This window comes from Zonotrichia albicollis, chromosome 4, assembly GCF_047830755.1.
Source record: "Zonotrichia albicollis isolate bZonAlb1 chromosome 4, bZonAlb1.hap1, whole genome shotgun sequence".
Taxonomy (NCBI): Eukaryota; Metazoa; Chordata; class Aves; order Passeriformes; family Passerellidae; genus Zonotrichia; species Zonotrichia albicollis.
Window position 1 is genome coordinate 35,369,591 of NC_133822.1, and position 22,356 is coordinate 35,391,946.

A 22,356-nucleotide genomic window follows, 5' to 3' on the forward strand; every position below is an offset into this window, starting at 1 on the left:
GGTACATACACAGTTTATGTATTGTTTGTATTGTCCTGGGAGACCCAGCTGGGCAGGGCAGTGTACAAACACTAAGGTAAAATATAAGAAATTTCTGGTTTCCTTGGTCTACCACTGGGCAAGAAAAAGTCCCAACAAGCACTTGCTGTTTTTACAGTCTGTTTGGTATTCCACAATGCTCCTTAAGGCAATTAAACAATAAAACTATAAACATCGTAATTTTGTACAACAGACTACTAAAGAACTACTTTACCTCTCACTGTTCAGTGATTTGGCTTCACATCTTTCTAGGAAGGCCAGTCAACTTTCTTTATTAGTTGCGCTGAGTTTTTAATTTCAAAATCTTTTCCTTTTATAAGAATTGAAAATAGTGCAAACCCCACAGTAATAGATGCAATATTACAAGACAAATGCTTTACTTGTGCCTTTTTAAGCTTAATCTGAAGGCACATGTACTTACCTCTATTTATGTTTCTGTAAAATATGGACTCAATTTATTCCTTGCCTTGAGCTCCAAGTCAGCAGTTGTCTTGGCAGAAACATTTTCCTGTTTTGAATTTGCTGTAGAAGTTTGTGGTTGTTAGATTGCAAAATATGTGAACTAAGAAAAGGAACGTTGTGTAAGATCGGGCTAATCAGATCTCCCATTCAGTGGGCTGACCAATTGATGTGTCCTGGGACTTGGGACACAGTGTTCTCATCCACACATGAAATACCCTGTTCTATGTATGGAGTTGCTCACATGGTTGGATATTGTGCAGACATGGTTTTCTTGTAGCAAAAGGATTTGTCATCTGCTGAAGGTAAACATGAATAGATTCCTTGGATCAATGGCCTCCTAAAGTTCATTGGTTTTACTGTTCCAGCACAGAAAGAGGCCATAAAGGAAAAGAAGGGGTCATACACATTTAGGAGTAGTGAAGAGTCCCATATATAAAGTGTGGATGTCTATTTAAAGATTACCTTCTCACAATATTTTTTGTCTCCCTTTTCCTACATCCTCTTTGCAGGCTACTTCCAATGGATTGGGCTCAATAGATGACATCGAAACAGGTAAAGATATCTCCTCAGATATCTTGTGGCTTCAGTATGGTATGTGATCAGGCTGGCAGGTTTGAGAAGTTCATCACCTGCATTTGTGTCTCTTCTGCACACTCCTAACTTTGGTAACTGGGAGAAGGAAAAAGTGGTGCAAAGCAGGAGTGTTTTTCTTGCAAAACCAGCTTTTTGTCCAGGCCCTGTGAGAGACATGTCTGGGAGTTAAAATGGTCTGCTGAGGTACACAGCTCTCTCCAGTTGTGCTTTCTTGAAGCTGCTCTTGGCAAAGCTTCTGAAATTCTGCTCCAAGACAAAACAGTCCAGATAAAGTGAAGTTAAGGTTGTTTTGCTCTGAGTGCATGTGGTCCTCCAAGACATTGAGGTGGAAGAATTGAAAACAAAGGAGTTGGGAGGAACCCAGGGAGAGCCGAGTTCAGGGTTAGGCACCCAGGAGAAGAAGGAAGATTAACAGGGTTACTTTTCTCATGCTGGGAAACAAGTGACCTTAACTCTGCCCCTGTAGAAAGGCTTGCTACCTTGTGTGCTGGAGCACTGAACTTCTGCCTCTGAGCACATCAGTCTTTGTTCCTTTGTGAAGTAGCTCTGTGTCGGTAAAGGTAAGTGTGAGGACTTAATACCACAAATAGCAATTGCTCTTTTTATAGAAAGTAACTAATTTCATGATTAGGATGCTGTGGAAAGCATGTTAGTTCTCTGTTGAATGCCAGTTTAGTATCTGCTTGCTATATGAGATCATGAGACCCAGTTCTGTGAATTAAGGAGAGTTTTTCACATTATCTTGCTGTACTAAAATTAACTGGACTCCTCCTACAGACTAATGAATGAATGACCACATCCAGTAAGCTCTTTATCTAATCTGGATTTTGTGTAAGAGCAGCATGCCACCTTTACTGCAGATCGGGCAGACAGAATCTTTACTGCTAGGAAATCTTTGTAAAAGCACTGGAATTATGTTATCCAATTGCCTTGAGCATGGTGTGCTACCAGGACGACTGTGGGTGCTGGGTACCCTGAGAGTTTCAGATTAGAAGAGTTTTTTAGCAAGGATTTCTGTGGTTGTTGTTTTGTTTTGTTTTGTTTTAAAGTGCAGACTCTTGAAGCCCTTTCCTCCATGTTTTGCTTGAAGTTATCTGGTTAACTCAGCCCAGTCCTGCAGAGAGATCATGGCTCAGTTCTCGCTCAGTATGGTCATTGGCCAGCTAATGCACCAGGGAACCACTGCTATTTTGGAGAGCAGAGCTAGAAACAGTGCTTTTAAAAGCTCTCTGCTTGCCCCTCGGGGTCAGGCAGGTGTATGGCCAGAGAAACTACCAGCTGGGGGAACTTGGTATGAGAGACTTGGTTCATGGGTGTGTATGGACAAGCCCCTTGTTGGCCTTATGATAATAGCGAGGCTGACTGTGATGGCAGGGGCAGAAATCAGCAGGTGTGGGTGTGCCTGTGAGCTACTCATCAGAGAAAGCTGTTTTATTCTTTTAAGATGGAGCAAAAGTTAGGGGAATGCAGAGGATGCCTGAGCATTCTGTAAGGAGAGTATGTGAGATGTGGGTATCACAGCTGGGGAGTGAGGTCAGCAGATCTGGTGTCCTGAGGAAAGCAGGAATGGGAGAGACAGGGAAAAAAATTGGACAAAGTAGAGTAGGAGGAAGTGGCTGAAGGAATAACAGTGTTTGGGCGGTCAGGGAGAGGGGAGTGGACATCTTCCCTCTTCCACTTGCAAGTAGTGGAACCTGTTGGTCCCTGCTCTTTTCCTTGCCCTTCACATGCATTGTGCTGTGGGGGTCTCATGTTATTGTCTGCCTTTTGGCCATGCATTCAGCATTTCAGGGTTTGGGGCCTCTTAGGGTGTGTGAGGGCCTCTTTTCTTTGCTTCCCAGTCTGAGTGGAAAATGCAGGGCCTCATTCATTCCTCAGAGAAGGTCTGAACTGCTGGATCCTTTGGGGCCCTGTCAGTGTGCATCCTTTTGCTCCCTGCTGCACGTGTCCCCATCCCTTCCGGCATGTTCTGAACTTCTTGTTGGCCTCTGTAGGGATCTTGACAGTACTCCAGATTTAAACATCTGAAAAATGGGAAGGCACAAGCCATCCCTTTGTACTGCAGGGAATCTGGCCAAGCTTCCAGCCATGAGAAGAGCTGGATAGCTGGCTCCCTGGTGGCTGGGGGTTCTGCACCAAAGGATGAGATGAGATGAGATGAGATGAGATGAGATGAGATGAGATGAGATATGAGATGAGATGAGATGAGATGAGATGAGATGAGATGAGATGAGATGAGATGAGATGAGATGAGAAAGTCATTGCAAAGGGGGCATGGGGTTGGAGCTGAGCCTGATTGGTGGGACAGCTGCAAAACTAAGGACATGCACAGCCTGCGGGAAATGCATTCAGCTGCACACCGAAATCCTGTGTTGGATCCCATAAGGCACAGCATGTGTTTGCCTTCAATGGCATGCTTGAGGATGTGGAGAGGGACCTGTGTCTGTTCCTTGCCACTTCCCCTGCTTCCCTGTCTTTGTCATGGCTCAGCCTCCAGTGCCTTGCACTTTGCTGAAGTCCATCCATGTGGACCACTCACAACAAATACTGGAGGAAAGGTTGCAGGGGTTGGTGCTGTGCTGCAGGTGAGGTTAGAGATAAGGGGGCATGCCTGTGTTTGTCATCTCTGCTGTTGTTTTGTTCAGGACTTGGGGGTTTGCTGGAATTGCTGATTTGCTAAGCTCTCAGTTTGGAGCCAGTAGCAGGGCTCACTCGCCTGGTGTCTGATGCAGAGGGATGGCCAAGTTCTTACGGAGGCTGAGTGAACAGACCTGCTACAGACAGGATGCAGCATTCCTTGCTGGATCAAGTTTTGTGTCTCTGAAGCTTCTCTAGTTTCTTTCCCAATTTTATCAGTCTTTCTAATAAAAGCTGTTGTCTCTCCTTACAAACTTTGACTTGCTTTTAGAGCCTTACTCTGTTGCAGTTACAGTGCAGCCAATGGAATATTGATGAAGAAAGTAGCACCTTTGTCTTACTTCTTTTCTTTTATTCCAGGACATCTGCACAGGGGCAGAATTAAGGTAGTTTGGGTGCTTGGTTTGAGAACTGCAAATGTAACGCTGCATTTTCCAAATTTCTAACATTTGAACTTTTTTTTAACCTTTAATTTTTTTGAGAATAAAAGCTCTTCTGTGAAGAACATGTGCTTGCAACCTTAACTTCACTTAACAGAGGTTTATATTGCATGATGAGAACATCTTACTACTTCAGTAGTGTACTGGAGAGGGGAAGAAACATTAGGGAAAACCACTGCCTCTTTCCTGTCTCAGCCCTCCCTCACATGAGTTCCCAAGGGCTTGTTTGCTGATCAGATATTTAGGGGGAAAATGAGTAGCAACCTCCCACTTTTGGACATCGGGAAGGACTGAAGAGCAGGGAATTTACTTGGGCAAAGACAGCTGAGTGAGTCTGATGGGGATTTTTGAGATTGTTAGCACAACCTGTTGTCACCACTCAATCTCTGACTCTCCTCTCAACAGGGCCTTGTGTTTTTTGTCTTCTTCCATTTAGGATGCCTGGGTTTTTAGAGGGGGTGTTCAAGTAAGCAAGCTTTCAGCTGGGATATCAAAGCTCCAGGGAGCAGAGAAGGCAGTGATCTCTGCCAAATGCATTAGTGAGGAACATTAAAGAAAAACACCAGGTGGTGGGTTACAGAGAAATTGTATTACGTGCCCCTGGCCTTTAGTCCTGGTCATAATGAATTTGGTAACTGCTCAGCCACAGGTTTGGTGTTGTTCTTGGTTGCTGTAGGTGCCTGCCAAATCCTGACAGTCAGACGGGGCACTGGCCCTTAGAATGTATTTCAGTGAGCCATTGGAGAGTGGGAACAAAAATGAAAGGGCAAGTACTCTTCAGAGTAGAGCCTCTCCTCTCAGAAAATTGGCATATTTGGTGTTTGTGATTTGAGGGAGTTGTACAATATTGTTTTTGCCATGTTGTGCTCTATTTGTCTCCTGCAAGAGGCTCTTCTGGTGACTGGCTCTGTTTCTCTCTCATCACAGACTGCTCTATGGACCTGCAGTGCCCCCCAGCTCCTGTGGCCACTTCCATCCCTGTGAATGAGGGGCTGGCCCCTTTGCCTCCTGACTCAGATGCAAAGGGCTTGCCCACCTCGCTTCCTGCTGCCAGCTTGCTCCCATCTCCAGACTGTGTACCCTTGCCAGTGCCTGAGAACACAGAGGACTTCACAGATGGGGACATCATTGGGGAAGAACTAGACTCCCTCCTGGATTCACTTGCTGAAGGGACACCATACCCTCTGGTAAGAGCGGGTGCTGCATGTGTGTGCTGCTTCTTTGTTCCTTGGAAGTCCTTGGAGCATGAGATGTGCATGCTGCCTCTCATTCTCTTTCTGTAATTCTTTTCTCCTATCTATTCCTCTGGAAAAACTCACTCATTCTTTCCTTTATTTCTGCTGCTGTGAGTATGTAGAGTCCTCCTCCAAGCATGCTTTGCTGTGTGCAGCTTCAGGGAGCTGCCTCTCAAAATATACCCAAGGTAGCCCTTCCCTGACATCTTCTTCCACCTGGTCTCTCATGTCTGTGAAGTTGACGGAAGTCTGAGAGTAATAAAAGGAGTATGGTGAAGCAGGAATGATGGATGTATTTTATACAGTGGGCATGCTCTAATCTCCTTGTATTTTGTGCCGGTTGCACTCAGCCTAAGTTCGTTGAACAGGTCTGGGAGCTGCATAAACAATCTGTATTCATACTTATGTTGGATTTTAGTTGCCAGTGTTGCTAATGTGACCCACCCTGGGTCTGGAGGCAGTATAATGACTTTCATGTTGGAAAAGCCCTGGTGAGAGGTGCCACAGGTTGTGATCATTACCCTGACCTTTGCACTGGGTGTACTCAGCTGCCTTGTTTCTCAGCCTGAGCTAGTTTAAGTGCCCAGTGCAGGGCACTGCCTTGCAGACTAATGAACTCAGGTATCTCAACACCTCCTTAGAGATCCTGGTCCAGATTGTTTGCAGTTAGAAAAATTGGGAGGACTGTGGAAAGTCTGCAGGTGGATTGAGCTGCCAGGTATCCTTTTGCTCCAGCTAGTACAACACGCCCTTCACTGGGAGCCTGTTGCTCTCTGTTGTCATGGTTTGACCCCAGTCAGCAACTAAGTACCAGACAGCTGCTCACTCACTTTCTTCCTGCCCCTTCCCCAGTGAGGAGGATAATTGAAAAAACCCAAACTTGTGGCTTATTTTGTGGCTTAAGATCAGAACAGCTTAATAATTGAAACAAAATAAAATACAATATTAACAACAACAATAATAATAGAAAAGGAGAGGGAGGAATAACACCCAAGAGAAACAAGTGATGCACAGTAGAGCAGCTCACTACTTGCTGACCAGTGCCCAGCCTGCCTTAAGCAGCAGTCAGTGACCCTGCCATATTTCCTCAGTTTATATCCTGGGCATGATGTTTTGTGGTATGGAATAGCCCCTTGGCTTGTTCAGATCAGCTCTCCTGGTCATGTTCTCCCCCATCTTCTTGTGCACCTGCTCACTGGCAGAGCATGGGAAATGGAAAGTCCTTGACTTTGAGTAAGCATGACTTAGCAATAACCAAACAGCAATGTGTTGTCAACATTATTCTCATGCTAAATCCAAAACACAGTGCTGTACCAGCTGCTAAGAAGAAAATTAACTCTGTGCTGGCCAAAACCAGGACATCTCTTTTCAGTCTTCGCTCCTCAATACTAATTCACTATTTTTTCTCCTTCCTGCTCCCCTGCAGTCTCTGGTCCAGGGCACCATTCCCACCAGCCTACCAACAGAGATGCCCCAGCTGATTCCTGTGTTTCCGGGGGGAACTCCGCTGCTGCCTCCAGTTGTGACAGCTAGCATCCCTGTGTCTACCCCTCTGCCACCTGCCTCCTTTGGCCTGGTGATGGATCCCACCAAGCAGCTCTCCTCCTCCTCTGTCCTGGATGCCTTCGAGGCCCCACCAGGAGGAAATGGCGGCTCCACTTTAGATTCGCTGGATTCCCTGGATCTGCTTCCATACACAGATACAAGGCTTGATGCCCTGGACTCCTTTGGGACAAGCAGGAGTTCACTGGATACCTTGGATTCCTTTGCCATTGGTAGGTGCAGGGTGATGTGGTTTTGTGTTGCCTTAGCTGTGAATGCATGCCAGAATTATTTCCTTCAATGCTGAGGACATATATCTTGTCGCTTTCTCTGCTCGTGTGGCAGAACAGGAATATAAATATAGAAGACAGCAGTGAATTGTCTCGGACAGAGTAACTGGTAATGTTTAGCTCAAAAGTAATGAGAAAAAGCTAGGTATGTTATCCCAGATAACCAGTACCTGCATGGAGTGAAATCTAAAGAGGAGAAAGGAACATCAAGGTGTATAATGATGAATGATGAGATTTGAACTTGCCTTGGTGTCCAGAACACCTCCCTTGGCACAATTTGCTGGACTATAGCATTATTCCTCCACCTTCCTTCTCAATGACTCTGACATTTTGCACAAAGTGAGCAGAATGGTGGTGACTGTTTTAGATAGTACAGGACCTCATTGTGCTGGGCAGAATGGTAGAGGCCAAAGTAGGTCTTTCCCATCTCTGGATTCAGGGCAATGAGTGTCCTCTTGAATGGAGCTCTGAACTCTCATGTCAAAAGGAGAAAAGCTGTGGAGGATGGTGGGCAAAGACTAAGTTGCCTCCTGTTCAGGAGGGAAGGGGGCTTCTTCTTGGTTAATTTGTTCCCAGTATTGCAGTATATTGGCAACAAAAGTATTTTGAGAACGGCAGAGATTGGCCAGTCAGCACTTGAACACTCACATTCACTTCAGCTTTGGGTTGCCACCTTAGTAATGCCAGTTCTCAGCAGCAAAGAGTTGGATTCAGTAGGATTTTGGGGACAAGAAAGCATTTCCTGGAGTTTTTCTGAGTATAGACAGATGCTTTGGGAAGAAAGTAGAACTTTCTTTGTGAGTAGAACTGCCTCTGAGAGGGAAATGATTATTTTTGTTTTGTGGGGCTCTTTTCCCCTTCTTTTGCCCAGAAGAAACTAGCTCTCAGGAACTGCGACACCCACCTGGCAGCCAAAAACCAGCCCCAGTGGTGAGTGAGCTACTGCCCCGTGCTGACGTCCCAGGGTGCTCTGGAACCAAGGTAGTAGTGGTGGTGGTAGTGGTCACTTGGGTAATGTAGGTAATTTGGGCCCCTCCTCTTACCCTGCCCTGGTGAGTGTTGCCTCCCATGTTATGGCAAGGCAGGTAAAGATTCCCACTGAGTCAGCAGGAAGACAATTGTCCCATCTTTGTTTTTATCCATAACTCCATATTGCCCAGGTAAACATGGTGTGACCAACGCTGTAGGGTCAGCAGGGGATCAGGGCAGCCGGGGTCCCACTGGATCTGGCAGCCACATAATGCTCAAGGATGGGGCAGACTAAGCCAACTTCAACTTCAGGCTACTGAAGTTCTTTGTTGCTCTCTGCCCCCTCAGGAGACTTCTCAGATATTCTGCCTCTGTCCTATATCTCCAGTCTTTGAGAAAAAGGGGAGGATTAGTAAACTTGGAACAAAAGTTATTCTTGAGTTCCTGTCACCTGCTGGCCCTGTTAACATTAATGTGAATATCTCTGAAGACTGACTGATAAGCAGTTTGGGTTTTTTCGTAGCTTGGGATAAGGTTGATTTAAAAGTCTTTCATTGCAGAGTAGATTGTGATGGAAGGAACGGGAAGGAGTGAGGAGGGCATTTTGTTCTGTGGCTCGTGATAGAAAACTGAGGTCTCTTACCAGTAGGAAAGAGGCCTGTCTTTGAAGTGAACACACCAGAGTGTTCATTCTCTTTGAAAAAGTTGCAGTCATCTCTTGGAAATGTCATTTCAGATGTGAACGTTATGATGAGAGAAGAAATGAGAAAGGTTTTGAGAGACTGGATTGGGGCAGGGGTTGGAGAGGTCTCTTGCCTGTGTGGTTGCAGAGCTGAACAGAGAGGTGTGTGTGTTTTCACTCAGGTCAGCCTTGGTGGAGGGAGTCACCCAGCTGTGCCCAAGGCCACCGAGCACCTGCTGTCCCAGCCAGAACCAGTAATGCCCAACACAGCTCTGCTGGTGAAGAACCCCCTGGCGTCTACTCATGTTTTCAAACAAGCCTGTCATATCTGCTACCCCAAAACAGGTGATGCATTTGTTCTGCCACCAGCGCACTGGCACAGATCAGGAATTGGCTTTCCCCAGGCTGATGGGGTTATTCTCTCTGGCAGGGCCCAAGGCTGGTGATTACACCTATCGGGAAGGCTTGGAGCACAAGTGCAAGCGGGACATCCTGCTGGGCAGGCTGAAGAGCTCTGAAGATAAGACCTGGAAGAGGATCCGTCCTCGCCCGACCAAAACCAACTTTGTAGGATCCTATTATCTTTGCAAAGGTGATCTGTGGCAGTTGGTTGCTGGGAAAGGGCTGTTCCAGGGGAGACTGGGAGGGAAATTCTGTTTGATGTAGCCTGCTGGCTATAGGGTGTCCTGTTTCATCAGTAGCCTATGGACTGGATGGCTCAGTACAGTGAAGGGCAATGAGCTGCCATATCGTGGAGAGCAGGCAGCATCTAAAGTGGTGGAGCAGAAGAGTTCCAAAGGCTCAGTGAGTTGAGTGCTCAGAGCTGCTCTGCTGACATGGGCTTTACTGAGAACCTGCCTCCTGTACATGTGAAAGTCCCAGTCACATTAGTCCCAGTCAGCCCAGCTGCCCAGGGCAGGGCTGTGGTTCTGCCTAGGGAAAAGCATTCTCTGCCTGCTCCTTTGCTCCATCCCATCCCACAGTACATGCAGGCAGTGTGACCAGACTGGTATCCCAAGGCAATGTCATTACAAAGTACCTAATGAGGTGGGTGGATTGCAAAAGCCACGCTAAAATGGCTCCTTACTGCTGGGCCTATGGGAGAACTTAATCTGTATTTGCTTTAAAAGGAGTTAGATAAGTCATTATTCAGGCCAGGCACTGAATGAAAGCTGGCCTCTTGTTTTGAGACAGTTTCCTTCATAGCTGCATCACTGGAGATTGTCACCATTCAGTAGTCTGCATTAGCTCCTGAATGTCTTGATATAGGTGAACTTGGGAGGAGATGTCTTTTCATTCTTCTTTTAGCTCTCTGTTTTCTTGCTTTCAGTTCCATGTGAGGCGTGGGCAGTGGGAGAAGACAAGAGAGAGTTTAGTTTCTGACTGGGCCGCCCTGCCTGTGTGGTGGTGTGTGCTGTTTGTTGCTTTGTAGATATGCTTAACAAGCAGGACTGTAAGTACGGGGATAACTGCACCTTCGCGTACCACCAGGAAGAGATCGACGTGTGGACGGAGGAGAGGAAGGGGACCCTCAACCGTGACCTCCTCTTTGATCCGCTAGGTGGGATCAAGCAGAGCAGCCTCACAATTGCCAAGCTCCTCAAGGAACATCAGGGCATCTTCACCTTCCTCTGTGAGGTACAGAACTGGTGGGAGGGGGCGGGCATCCATCATCTCTTCAGTATGTGTCTGGACCACTGATATGTTGGTAGCTGCCACCACGAAAATACGGTGGGATGACTTGCACAACTTGCAATGGAAACTCTTCAGGAGGGACAGGTGAGGAAGGAGAGGCAGTGGGGGAGCCCTGTGTGTTAGGGACTGTTTTCACTATCTACAGTTTAACGATGATGAAGATAGGCTTGAGTGGTTATGGGTAGGAGCTGGGGGAAGGCCAATAAGGTGAGAGTCTGTTACAGGCCACCCAGCCAGGGTGAAGAGGCAGACAAAATATTCTGTAGGCAGATGGGATAAATCTCATCATTGCTGGCCCTTTTTCTTGTGGGGAACTTCAACTTACCAGGTGTCTGCTGTAAGTACAGCACAGCAGAGAAGAAACAGTCCAGGAGGTTCCTGGAGTGTGTGGAAGAGAACTCCTGACACAGCTGGTGAGGGTGACAACTAGGGAAGGCAACCACTGGGTCTGGTGTTTGTGAACAGAGAAGGACTGGTGGGTGATACAATGGTTGGAAGCCATCTTGGGCACAGCAATCATGCAATGGTAGAGTTTTCAGTTATTTGAGAAATAAGGAGAGGGGTCAGCAGAGCTGCCACCTTGTCACTTCACCTTCTGAAGGGCAGACTTTAGCCTCTTTAGGAGCGTGGTTGGCAGAGTACCTTGGGAGGCAGTCCTGAAGGAAAAAGAGTCCAGGAATGTTGGACATTCTTCAAGAAGGAAATATTAAAGGTGCAGGAGCAAGCCATCTGTAACTCTGTGTGTCCCAGCCAGTGCCCTGCTCCCAGAAGGACAGTAAGCATTGTACATAGGAGTGTGCAGGAGAAAGGAGTAGTTTCCCTCCTTAGCCCTGCAGCTGAACCAGGTGCCCACAGCCTCATGGGATCACCTATCTCTTCCCCTATCTTGACATACTGCTTTGAATTGTAATTTAGCCCCAGTTACTTTAGAAATTGGAATTCCGTAATGCAACAAATTCCCACTTGATGTCTGTGCAGAGCTACTGAGTTGGTCAGTTGAGAATTGCTTCATACCATCTTAATGCTCTGCAGCACAGTTTCCCATGTTGGCAGTGCATGCAAAGGGACGTGTTCTTTGCTGTGAAGTGGCTGTTCTTTTTTCTCCCTTGTTCTTGTACTGTTGGCTAACAGGGAAAGAATATGCGGCTCTGACCAAAATTTTTCCAACCACAATGAAAAATACTGTGGAGAATAAGCCAAAAAATGTTGTCTGGAAGCTCTTCCAGAGATTGACTTGTTTTATTTTAAGCCCTACCACAAAGTTTTCACCACACATCTTTTTAACTTTGAACGTTAGAATAGGCTGGCTCTGGTTCTTCTTTCTCCTCTAAGTGAAGTCGCTCTGGTTCACTGCTCTCTAAGATTTTCCCAGTGTGCTACTTCTTCTCTTCTCAGATTTGCTTTGACAGCAAACCCCGGATTATCAGCAAAGGGACCAAGGACACACCATCTGTCTGCTCCAACCTTTCTGCAAAACACATTTTCCATGACAACAAGTGAGTGAACAATTTTTTCTCCTGATGGGAACCATGTCTCACAAGTCCAGCCAGTTTAACTCCAGGGCTCTGGTCTCTTTCTTCTTTCCTCCCTTATGGATTCCAATCATAGGACAGCTCAAATCATGATAAATAGCACTATGGGCTTCACCCTGCATGTTTGCTTCTGGTACTGAGGGATTTCAGGCATCAGCAAAGCCCTTTGGAGTCACTCTGTTAATAAGTTTTCCATTGACTTAATTTGACTTTCAGTTTGGCCTTTACAAAAAGGTCAAAACAAAGATCCTCCAGCTCAGGATCCTGCCTCTGACTGTCTAGTAATGAATGTTTAGGAAAACAAGTTTAACAAACATGTCAAGTACACAGTCATACAATTCCTTCTGGTTTCTGCCAACCTCAGCTGTGGGGAGATGCTGAACCAGAGGAGTTGGTATCTTTGCTGCATATTTTTAAACTTGTCCGATCTCTGAACTTAGGCAGAGCATCACCCATGTGCTCAGGGTGAAAATAACTACCCAGGCTTGATAGGGTGGGAGGGCAGGAGTTTGCTTTTCCCAGAGGGAATCTGTCTCTCCTGGTGTTGATTTTTGTGTGTCCTTTGCCTGCCCAGTCAAATGTCTGGATGTCATATGTAAGGAGGAGGGGGGAGGGTTTGATCCTCTGGTGCTTTGTATTTTTCTGCAGGTGTCTGGTCCACATTGTGCGTTCCACCTCCCTGAAATATTCCAAGATCCGTCAGTTCCAGGAGCACTTCCAGTTTGACGTGTGCCGACACGAGGTGCGTTACGGCTGCCTGCGTGAGGACAGCTGCCACTTTGCTCACAGTTTTATTGAGCTCAAGGTCTGGCTTCTGCAGCAGTATTCAGGTGAGTGGGACTTGGCTGGTGTTGTGTACACCTGAGTTTCTTCCAGTGTGTACCCAGGGCCAGTTGAGAGGGACAGAAGGTGGTTTGGGACTACTGAGAAGGTGTTCCTGGCTCCTGCATATTACTCTGCCGCCTCAGGGACACAAAAGAGAGGACCAAGGTGTTCTGCAAGGTGATTTGGCCCTTGTCCATTTATAGAAACAGGGCTATTATAATTTGCAGACCAGAAAACCTTTCCCATGGGACCAGCTGAATAAAATTAAAATAATTAGGAAGATAGAGCTGAATCCCAAGAGCTGTTTGGTGCTTAAATCTTGTGCAAATAGCAGCTGGACCCCTGAGTGAACATGTCTTGCAGTGAGAATGGCAGCACAGGTGATGAAGCAGTTGGTTATATAAAGAAGGCTGTGAATCTCCAGTTTCTCAAAACAAATTCACCAACAGCAGGAAATCGCAAGATACTTGGTGTTTCCCAAAAAGCCTTTGATGACATGCTTCAGGAGAAGGTTTTATGGAGATTATACTCAGGGAAATCATATAGTGACATTGCCACATCTGGCACTTTCAGTCCTGTCACTTTGTCTCATTTGATATATTGGAGGTTTTCCTTGGCTGCTGGCCTGTTGGCTGTGTAGATATTAGTCCACCCACAGTGCTACCTACATGTTTTTTCACCACAGGGTCTCATTTAGTGCAACACCCAGCCTGGTAATGGGAGTACTTCAGAGAGGAAACATATTATGCATGTTTCTCACTATTCTTTGATGTCATAATTGATGTTTCAGTGCAGTCCTTGGCCTTGGCTTCAGCTCATGAGGGAGAGTGATGAACAAGGCAAATGGCATCTTTAATCTTTCTGTTTGCCCTCACTTACTTGTGGCCTCAGAAAATTAAAAAATTACAGCTCTGGAATTTCTAAGATAGCACATTGCCTGTGAGTCATGGGCCACCATTGCTGCCCTACGTGCTTGTGATACTGCTCATTGTACTCTGGGCACTCTAATATTCAAGTACCTTGCTTTTATCTGCATCCCATGGTTGGTTTATTTTAGTTGTTTTGGTCAAGTTTTGTTACTTGAAAAGCTTCTCTGCTCCCTTCTTCCTTCCCTCTGTGTTCCTTCCTCTTCATCCTGCAGAACTAATAAACTGATTTTTTTTCTTCTTTCCTTCTTTATTTGAAGAAATCATTTCAAAGGGAAAGCTGAAGAGATGAAACAAGCCATGAGTTAAGCTGCAGAGTTGATCACTAAGCCTTGTGCTTAATGATCCACCTTTTTCAACAATAGGAGAGACATAATCTTGTGGGGCTTTTTTCTGCAGGGCTGTATATATGAGCCTGCTTTCCTTGTTAGTTTGCCTCTCTCAAGTGTAGCCTTCATTATGGAAACTGAGATTAAAGGTAGTTGTTGCCATTCTCTGGGAATACTTTAGCTTTGGAGCAGGAAGTTTCATTTGAGCACTATTTGCTCAGCAAGAATAGGAAGAGGGCAGCTTACATTTGAAACACTTCACAGCCATTTGAGCATTTACAGAGCTTTTGGTTTTGTTCATGGGGATAAAGGATTGTATTAGTGGAGTAAAGGTTCCCAAGATCTGAAAATTGGACAGACAGGACTGTTTTCTTGTTCACTGTGGCTTTTCACAGGCATCTCTTGCTATCTTCTTCAACCAGTGGTAATAACAGACTCTTTGTCTTCACTAATGATATTGCAAAAGATGCTGAAATATTATAAGTAATCAACACATGGGCCTTTTGGTTCCCAGCTCATTTCTTTGTGACAGTTCCTGCTTTGAAAAGCTGGCAGATTGGAAACCATCCTTTCACATTTGTGAGGGTTTTTCTTTCCCAACCACCACATTTCTAGACTGTATTATTGAGATAGTTCAGAAATCTAGAACTGGAAGAAGGCAGTCACAAGAACTACATTTGAAATTCAGTTTTCTGACAAGACCTGTATATGCTTCTCCCTTCGGTTCTGCACCCCATGGATCACAGGTGTGCAGAATGGAGAAGGTGGGAGCTGCTTCAGACCTTTTCCAGCCAGGTCCAGTGCAGCATGTAAATTTTTTGTTGTGGTTTTCCCAGATTTAGAGTTTTTGTTCCCAAAATACTAATCATCATTGTGTCTGACCCTGGAATACTTGGACATGGAAGAGGAAGTTGCAATTTTTCTAACTCTACACCATTTCTTCTGGGATTAAGGGTTAAGAGGTAGACTATTCACCGACAGCTCTGATCTGTGAGCAATACCAGTTATGCAGTAGCTGCCATTTTAAAGACCTGAGCAAATGTTCTTGAAGAATGGTGAAGTTTTCTGAGTGCTTTTATTCCTGTTCAAACCTTGTGCAAATAGCAGTAGTGGTGCCTGATGGGGACATGAACAGCCGAAATCAGAGACAGGAAAACTGAGGTCAGGAATGCTGTGACTTTCCCAAGCTACACACAGCCTAAGCTGAGATGAAAATTTCGTTTGGTGGCCCTTAAGTTCTGGAATGTGCTGTCTCCCAAATCAGTGATTATGTTCATGTAATACTCCTGGGGAACACCTCACTTCAGTAATAAAAGCTGTAGCAACCAAATTTGCAATGTCTGTGTCCTGGGGATCCTGCATCATGGCCATCCTCAGCACCCCCCTTGCAGTCGGCTGCCTATGCAAGATATTTGCTTCAGTTTGTTTTGGCAGCTGTCTTGGGTCTTTAGAGCACTTAATAACTCGAATGCACATCTAGCTGGCTGGTGCTAACAGAGGCTGTTCCCTCACCACTTGAGCTGGTCAGGAGCTAATTCCTCAGATAAGGTCTGACCAATCCTTTTTCTTGTTGTCTGATGTTGTATTTCTGATATCTGAGACTTTGCAGATCTTTCCTTGCTGATTATTTACTAGCAGCTGTTCCTTGGTTAGTTTTGCACTGCTGCCTTGCTTGTGCTTGGTGTCTATTTGTGTTGAATTTCACCTTTCTCTTTGCCTATGGGGGGCCCTCTCAACTTGAAGGCGTAACAGGCTAATTAATCCTAGCAGGTAATAGATGAGACTTCTGGGTTCTTGCAGATGCTAGATGTCTCAGTGGGTGTCTGTGATCCTCCAAGCTAGAAGCAAAAACTCCATATACAGTAGATCAATAGTAACAAAGCATTGCCTTTAGGACCTTGGTAAAATCTGCTGATATGGGGGTCAGGGACAGCCTTGGTCAAGCTCTTGACCCTTGTGAAGAATTATTGGCTTGGAAGCAGTGTCTGGGTTCTTTGCAGGCTGCCTGAGCAGAAAGCCAAGTCTGAACAAGTCCAGGAGACTGAACTCTTCTTTTGTTTTGCTTGTGTAGAGAGGAGCTTGCTTAGCAAGGGATTAGACATGTTCTGTGGTGTGTTCTGTCACAACTCAGTCCTGATATTACCAGGGGTACTGTTGGGAGCTGTCAGCTACTTAGGGGTTACTAAGCCCAAACTAAAAAGTCGTGCAAGCCCTCCCTCTCTTCTCTTGGCCAAAGGAGTGTAGCTCAGTTCTGTCTCCTTTTTGTTCCCAGGAATGACCCACGAAGATATTGTGCAGGAGTCCAAGAAGTACTGGCAGCAGATGGAGGCACATGCCAGCAAACCAGCCAACAGCGTGGTAAGTAAGGTCCTTCGAGGGCTTGGAGGCAGATTTGGCTCCCAACAGTTCCAGCCCTTTCTCTCTTTTCCTCCCACGATTGTGCCTGACAGGTCCCAGGCAGACCAGGCTGGCCAGGTGAGGAGAGCTGAGGTGGAGGAGATCTGAGAGCTTTCCTGGTTGCAGTGCTGATGTTGAGCTTTGTGCCTTGTTTTGCAGTGTTGTGATCTGCTCTGTTCCCTGCTAGGGTGAAGCCTCCATGTCACCGAGGGCAACACACCCGAGAATGTTGTTTCCTGTGACACTTGCTGGTGAAACTGGGAGATTTTGGGGCAGTGGTCACATAGTGGGGACCAAATATGTCCTGCTGCCCTTTAGTGGCCAAGGGGCAGTAGAGCAGTTTGAAGGACTTCTAAGGAATGACTCATGATGTCTGATCTGAATGCAGGAGTGGGTGGAACTGGCAGCCCAGGTGCCATTGAGGCTGACAGAGACCTTAGTGGTGCTTTACCAGGAGGAGGCTGAGAGCTTTGCCTTTTTTTTGCCACCAGTCTCTCAGTGTGGAGGGCTGAACCCTCCAGCACTGCCAAGAGCATACCAGGGTAGTGTGAGAGGGTTAGAAGCAAAGGGCTTTTTCTTTCTTTGCTTTTCTCTGTCATGTTGGCTATGGGCAGTTCTGTCTTATTATTTTTTTATCCCAGAGGGGATTTCTGTACTGTAGGAGCAGAGCCCACCCAGTGAGGACAGTTCCCAGCCCAGTCCTGAGGTTGAACTAAAGCACTTTTTGCCATTAGAGCAGGACAATGGTGGGGAAAGTGGTGTAAATCCTTTTTGTTCCCATTTGACAGCTTTCTTTAACCTTGGCAAACCTGAGCTTGCCATCCCTTGGCCTGTGCCTTACTGTCTCAGCAAGAGTGTTTCACCTTTGTGTGGGATCTGTCACCCAAGAGTTCCTCTGCAGAGACCAGTGCCAAGTACAGCCTGTGAGCACCCTGTGGAGGATGTCTTTTGTAGGAGAGGAATCTGAGTCACTCATGTGATGTTTAGCTGCTGTTTTTTGTCTTGGCTGTGTGCCATCAGAAGTGTTCTTCAGGCTACTGGGGAAGCATCTGTGGGAAGGTCTGTTGGGCATTGCTTAACCTAACAGAAAAGATGCAGGTGACTGCACTGACACTTGTAGTGGGCTCTGTGTCCACCTATGTGCTGGTTATGCTGCATGAGATGGATTCATCTTCAAGGGGATGCTCAGCAATAAACCTGTGCAGCTGTTGTGGTTTGAAACAGTTGGAGGAGAGGAATGGGAAGCAGCAGTCCAGAATAAGCAAGAATAACTAAGGTCTGTAGTTCCCAGGACTGTCTGACTTGCTTAAGGAATATGTTCTAACCTCTCAGGAAGCTGAGCAGGACAAGTTTCTACATCCTGTATTATATGAGAAGTGGATGATCTGAACACTCCCTGCCACCAGAGCTGGCTGTGATCTCTTTCTGCCTGGTGTGGGGACAGAAGCAGTGGCATGCATCTCCACATGGGAGGAAACTAGATGTGAATTTGCAGCAGATTGTGACAGCAGTTGAATTTATATCAGCAATCCCTGCTCCATATGTGCCTTGCAAGAGCACAGGCCAGAGATTGGCTCTGTTCTGCCTCCTGTGAATTTCCCCACATTTTCAAGAAATCTCTGTCTTGCCGTTCTCTGTGCATAATGAGGGGATTAAAGAAAAGATAAATGGACAGCTGTTTTCCTGTAAGCCTTGCAGCTTCAAATTCACCTTTGTCTGGAGGTGCTGCTGCTGGAAGAATAAGCTGTACACAGGCATGGTCAGAGCATGTCCTCTGAAGCATGTGGGATCTGGATGCTAAGTGAGGGCTCCATTTCTGGCTGCTGGGGCTTGCAAGGGGCAGAGGATCAGCAAAGGAAATGCCAGAGCCTGCTAAATCAGGGGATGGGTAGAGAGCTACAGTTTCTGGGCCGTGTGGACAGTGCTAGGGCTAATGACCAAAGGCAAAGTCTGGCTGTGCCTCACAAATGCCTGTCACAGAGCTGACTGCACCCACAGCCCTTCCAGGGTGCAGAGGCAAAGCAGCAGCCATGTTGGTACAGTGAGAAAGTGCCTCCCAGCAGCACCACCAGCCCTCCCTAAGGACTGACAGCCTGGCACTGGCACTGGCACTGTGCAGGGAGACAGTCAAGTCAGTCAGATGCATGTGTTTGCAGTAGCACACCATGGCTTTGGCAGCAGCACGTCCTCAGCCAGAGGGCTGTGCTCTGGGATGAGACTCGGGCTTGCTGCCGAAGGCCCTGCGGGCAGGACTCGCTATCTGCTGAGAGATGTTGACTTTTGCCATTGTTTTCTCCTGTCCAGGCAGGCTGACGTGACTCAGAGTTTTCTCAGGAGCCTTCCAGCTTTCAAAGTTGGCTGCCTGGCAAAGACAACTTCCCAGGAGTGCTGTAAAAACAGACCCCTCCTTCCCACCATCCCGTGTGATCCACTCTCACTCCAGTGCCCTCTGGTCAGCGGAAACGAAGTCACTCTGGGGAATTTTGCTGCAGTTTTGTCACAGCTGCCAGCTGGACTCAGCACCCAGGGCTGTCCAGTATGGAGAAAAGAGGCAGGCAGCATGCAGGGGCCCAGTAGCTGTGACAGTGAAGGTCAGGAGGCTTTGCAAGAAATGAAAAATGAAGATACGCTGCTTGCCAAGCACCTGCTGGGAATCTTGCACTTGGCCCCACAAATTTGGCCTCACAGCAGCTGCTGTAGGAGTAAAGCCAGTGGCCACAGATTGAAGAGCCAGTCTGCAGGAAGGGCTGTTGTAGGGAGCTGGGTGTCCTCTCATCGCATCCTAGCAAACTGAGGGGTTGTAGCCCTCTTTTTTTCTGGTTTTCAAGAGCTGCTTTGTTTTTATTCCCCTAGCCTGCACCAGAATCCCCATGAAAGCTCACCTCAGAATTATCAATTTAAGCATGGAGAGGAAAAAACCTCTCCATTAAGGAGTACTTGCACCTAAATACTACTCAGTTAGGTGGCTGAGTAACCTGGGCTCCTCATACAGTCCCCTGAGGTGTGTGGCTCCTCCAGAGAACATTTCTGTATCACTTAGAGGAGTTCCTGAGGGTGGGAGACATGAATGGCCGTGCAGGGTCTGTTGCTTTCTGCAGAGGCTGAAGTAGAGAGCTGCCGTGCCAGAGACTTGTATTTATTTGGTTGCCATGGAGCACAGCTAGCACTATAATGTCTGGCTTCATAGCAAGGGGCGGTGCCATAGCCCACGGCACTTGTGCCTGGCTTCGTCTGCTGGAGCCTCATGTGATATAATTTCCACACTGTTGGTTATCAGCAGCCTGCCAGGTATGTGTCTTGCCTTTACAAATACAGTCATGTAGCATTAACAGGAGCCGCTTTGAATTTCTGTTTGGTTCCTAATCCCTTGGGAGCACACATGCCGGCTGGATTGACCAGCAGTTTGGATGACTCAGATGAAGAAATGCACAGGGCTTCTTTTGGTTAAGAATTTGTGGAAAAAGCAGCCCAGATTACCAGAACTACCTGAGAGATATTTTCTTTCTCTCTGATCTCTTGTCTCTTCTGCAGACACTCAATGTTTAGTTTTGCTGGGTCAGTAGGTTTGAGCAAAGCTTCCTGGCTGTGCTGAGAGAGATGTCACCAGAGGATAGCATGGGGTTGATAAAAGGGAATATGCCAGCAGTGCCATTTTGTTACCACAGGCCTATTGGTTTGATGGGTCAGTGGTGAGCGGTCGTGGAATTTCCTTTGGAGACAAAGTGGAGATTAAAGCTACTGTTGAAAGGCCACATATCTGAGAGGGAGGCACCTTATTACCTTTCATGCTAGCCCAGATCTCAACTCTGCTCATCTCACAGCCAGCCACTTTGAAATGTTCTTGGTGGTCACCAGCACAGGTGACAGCTGACAGCAAGTGGTGAACGAGTCATGTGCTGGGAGCCACCAGAAAGGTCATTCTCCCAGATGAGAGATTTCCCTCTTTCAAAATAGATTATCTCTTTCAGAAGAGATGCTGGTTCTCTCAGAGGGTCCTTTTGCTGGGACATCAGAGAACCGATGGCCTCATGTACGCAGCACAGGTGAGGTCAGCTCCCCAGTCAGCTTTTCACAGTGATGGAGGACCCTTTATATGCCAGCTCTGGTTCTCCAAAAGACTGTGTCTGGAGGATGCAGAGTGGTAGTTGATAGCTGATGTGGTGTCTCCTGGGAAATGCTTCAATTCTGTGCTGCCTGTGCTTGCTGTTTTCCCTTCACCAAGGCGTGCAGCCAGGCTCGAAGCTGCTGCTAATCAATTGCTGGCAGAAACCTGCTCTTCAGGGGCATGTCTGGTTATTGTGAGATGCTTAGGGTTAAAGTCAAGGCATGGCAGGTGGCACAGGCTGCTGATGTGGCTGACAGTCAGAGAATTGTTTTGCTGGTGCATGACCTTTGTGCTTCATGGCCAGCTCGATGACCAGGGTGTTATCTTGTACTCTCACATACTCCTGTGCCCAGGGCCACTGGCATCCAGTCGGGTTTATTTTTTGGTTTGGAAATGAACTGGAGACACCAGCCTCGTGTTCTTCCAGTGGTGATACAAAATGCAAACAGTTTTCCAGAGATTTGCTCAGAAAACATGAGGCAGTGATGATATGAGATTGGCTCCTTTTCTTTTCCTTCTCCACAATCTGTTAGTCATAATCCCAAACTAGCCTTTTCAGGTGGGGTGGGGGCAATAAGTGCAATGGCTGACAAGATATGAAATATGTGCATTGTACCTCTGTCCAGAGACTGTGCTTCAGCTGCTTGTGAAATGCAGTGCAGAGGACCTGTGAGAGACAGAAACCTGCCCAGAAAAGGCTTGGAAGGCTTTCAACAAGAGGACCCAGCTCTGACTTCATTGTGTCAAATGTTAGGTGTGACACAAAGTTCTTGGTGCAAAAGCAGGAGTTTTGTGTCCTGCGTTGTGATATGGTCCAGCTTCCTCCCAAGGGGCCTCTCTTAGCTGTGTGACCAAGGGCTCTCCACAGGCAGTGGGACATGGATTGCCCTCTCTGCAGGGAAGTGGGGATTAAGCGCTGGGGCAAGTCTCACAGAGCTTGTCTGTACACAGAGGTACACAGCCAGGATTTCACAGCCAGGCCTGGTCAGTGCTGGAAGCTGCCAGGCTGTCTGTGCTTTTGGCCAGATGTCAAAGCCCAGGAAATCATGCTGAAGCAAGCAGTGGTTTTGCTCCTGTCTGGTATCTCATCGGGCCACCGGCTAACACTGGCAAAAGAGCTGATTTAATCTTGCTTGTTGCTGGCACACAGGCGTGCAGGGAGCTGCCAGCATCTCTGTGGCAGGTTTGGGGGTGCATTTTGCCTCTGTTCACCTGAGGCTGTGGTTCTTTTCCCCAGGCTTCTCCCCGGAATCCCATGTCAAGCACCTTTGACCTCCAGATGAAATTTGTGTGTGGCCAGTGCTGGTCAAACGGGCAGCTGGTGGAGCCAGATAAAGACCTCAAGTACTGTAGTGCCAAAGCCCCCCACTGGTGAGCAATTCAACCTTCTCTTTCCTCTACCCCTCTTCAAGGGCAGGAATTTTTCATCCTGCCTTCTCCACGGCTTCATTTGGCATCTTTGGAAGAGGCTGTAAGGTTTCCTAGCAGCCTCTCACTGCTCAGGGTGTTTGTCACTATAGCAAGCATTGCAGATAGCTGTTTTCCAGCTTCCTTCTCTCTTTACTGTGTGTATTTGTTGCCAGCATTGTGCAGACTGTTACTCCTGGCACAGGCAGTCCAGATCCCACAATTCCTTTTTCTCCCAGTTCCTATAATT

At 47.0% G+C, this 22,356-nt stretch overlaps 1 protein-coding gene across 7 annotated transcripts in view; it reads left to right on the forward strand.

Annotated features, from left to right (window-relative positions):
- The window catches only part of ZC3H7B (zinc finger CCCH-type containing 7B), a 47,525-nt gene that overhangs the window by 14,870 nt on the left and 10,299 nt on the right, over window positions 1–22,356 (forward strand). For 3 of the 7 annotated variants that reach the window (XM_014268235.3, XM_014268236.3, XM_074539436.1), the window contains exons 8-18: window positions 1,011–1,053; window positions 5,100–5,359; window positions 6,834–7,182; window positions 8,111–8,220; window positions 9,073–9,235; window positions 9,321–9,482; window positions 10,323–10,528; window positions 11,981–12,081; window positions 12,766–12,947; window positions 16,470–16,555; window positions 21,937–22,070. In XM_014268235.3, the coding sequence (XP_014123710.1) occupies window positions 1,011–1,053; window positions 5,100–5,359; window positions 6,834–7,182; window positions 8,111–8,220; window positions 9,073–9,235; window positions 9,321–9,482; window positions 10,323–10,528; window positions 11,981–12,081; window positions 12,766–12,947; window positions 16,470–16,555; window positions 21,937–22,070 (1,796 nt within the window). The remainder of the gene's footprint in view (window positions 1–1,010; window positions 1,054–5,099; window positions 5,360–6,833; window positions 7,183–8,110; window positions 8,221–9,072; window positions 9,236–9,320; window positions 9,483–10,322; window positions 10,529–11,980; window positions 12,082–12,765; window positions 12,948–16,469; window positions 16,556–21,936; window positions 22,071–22,356) is intronic. The other 4 variants (XM_014268237.3, XM_026794516.2, XM_005488668.4 and 1 more) reach the window with 3 other exon arrangements.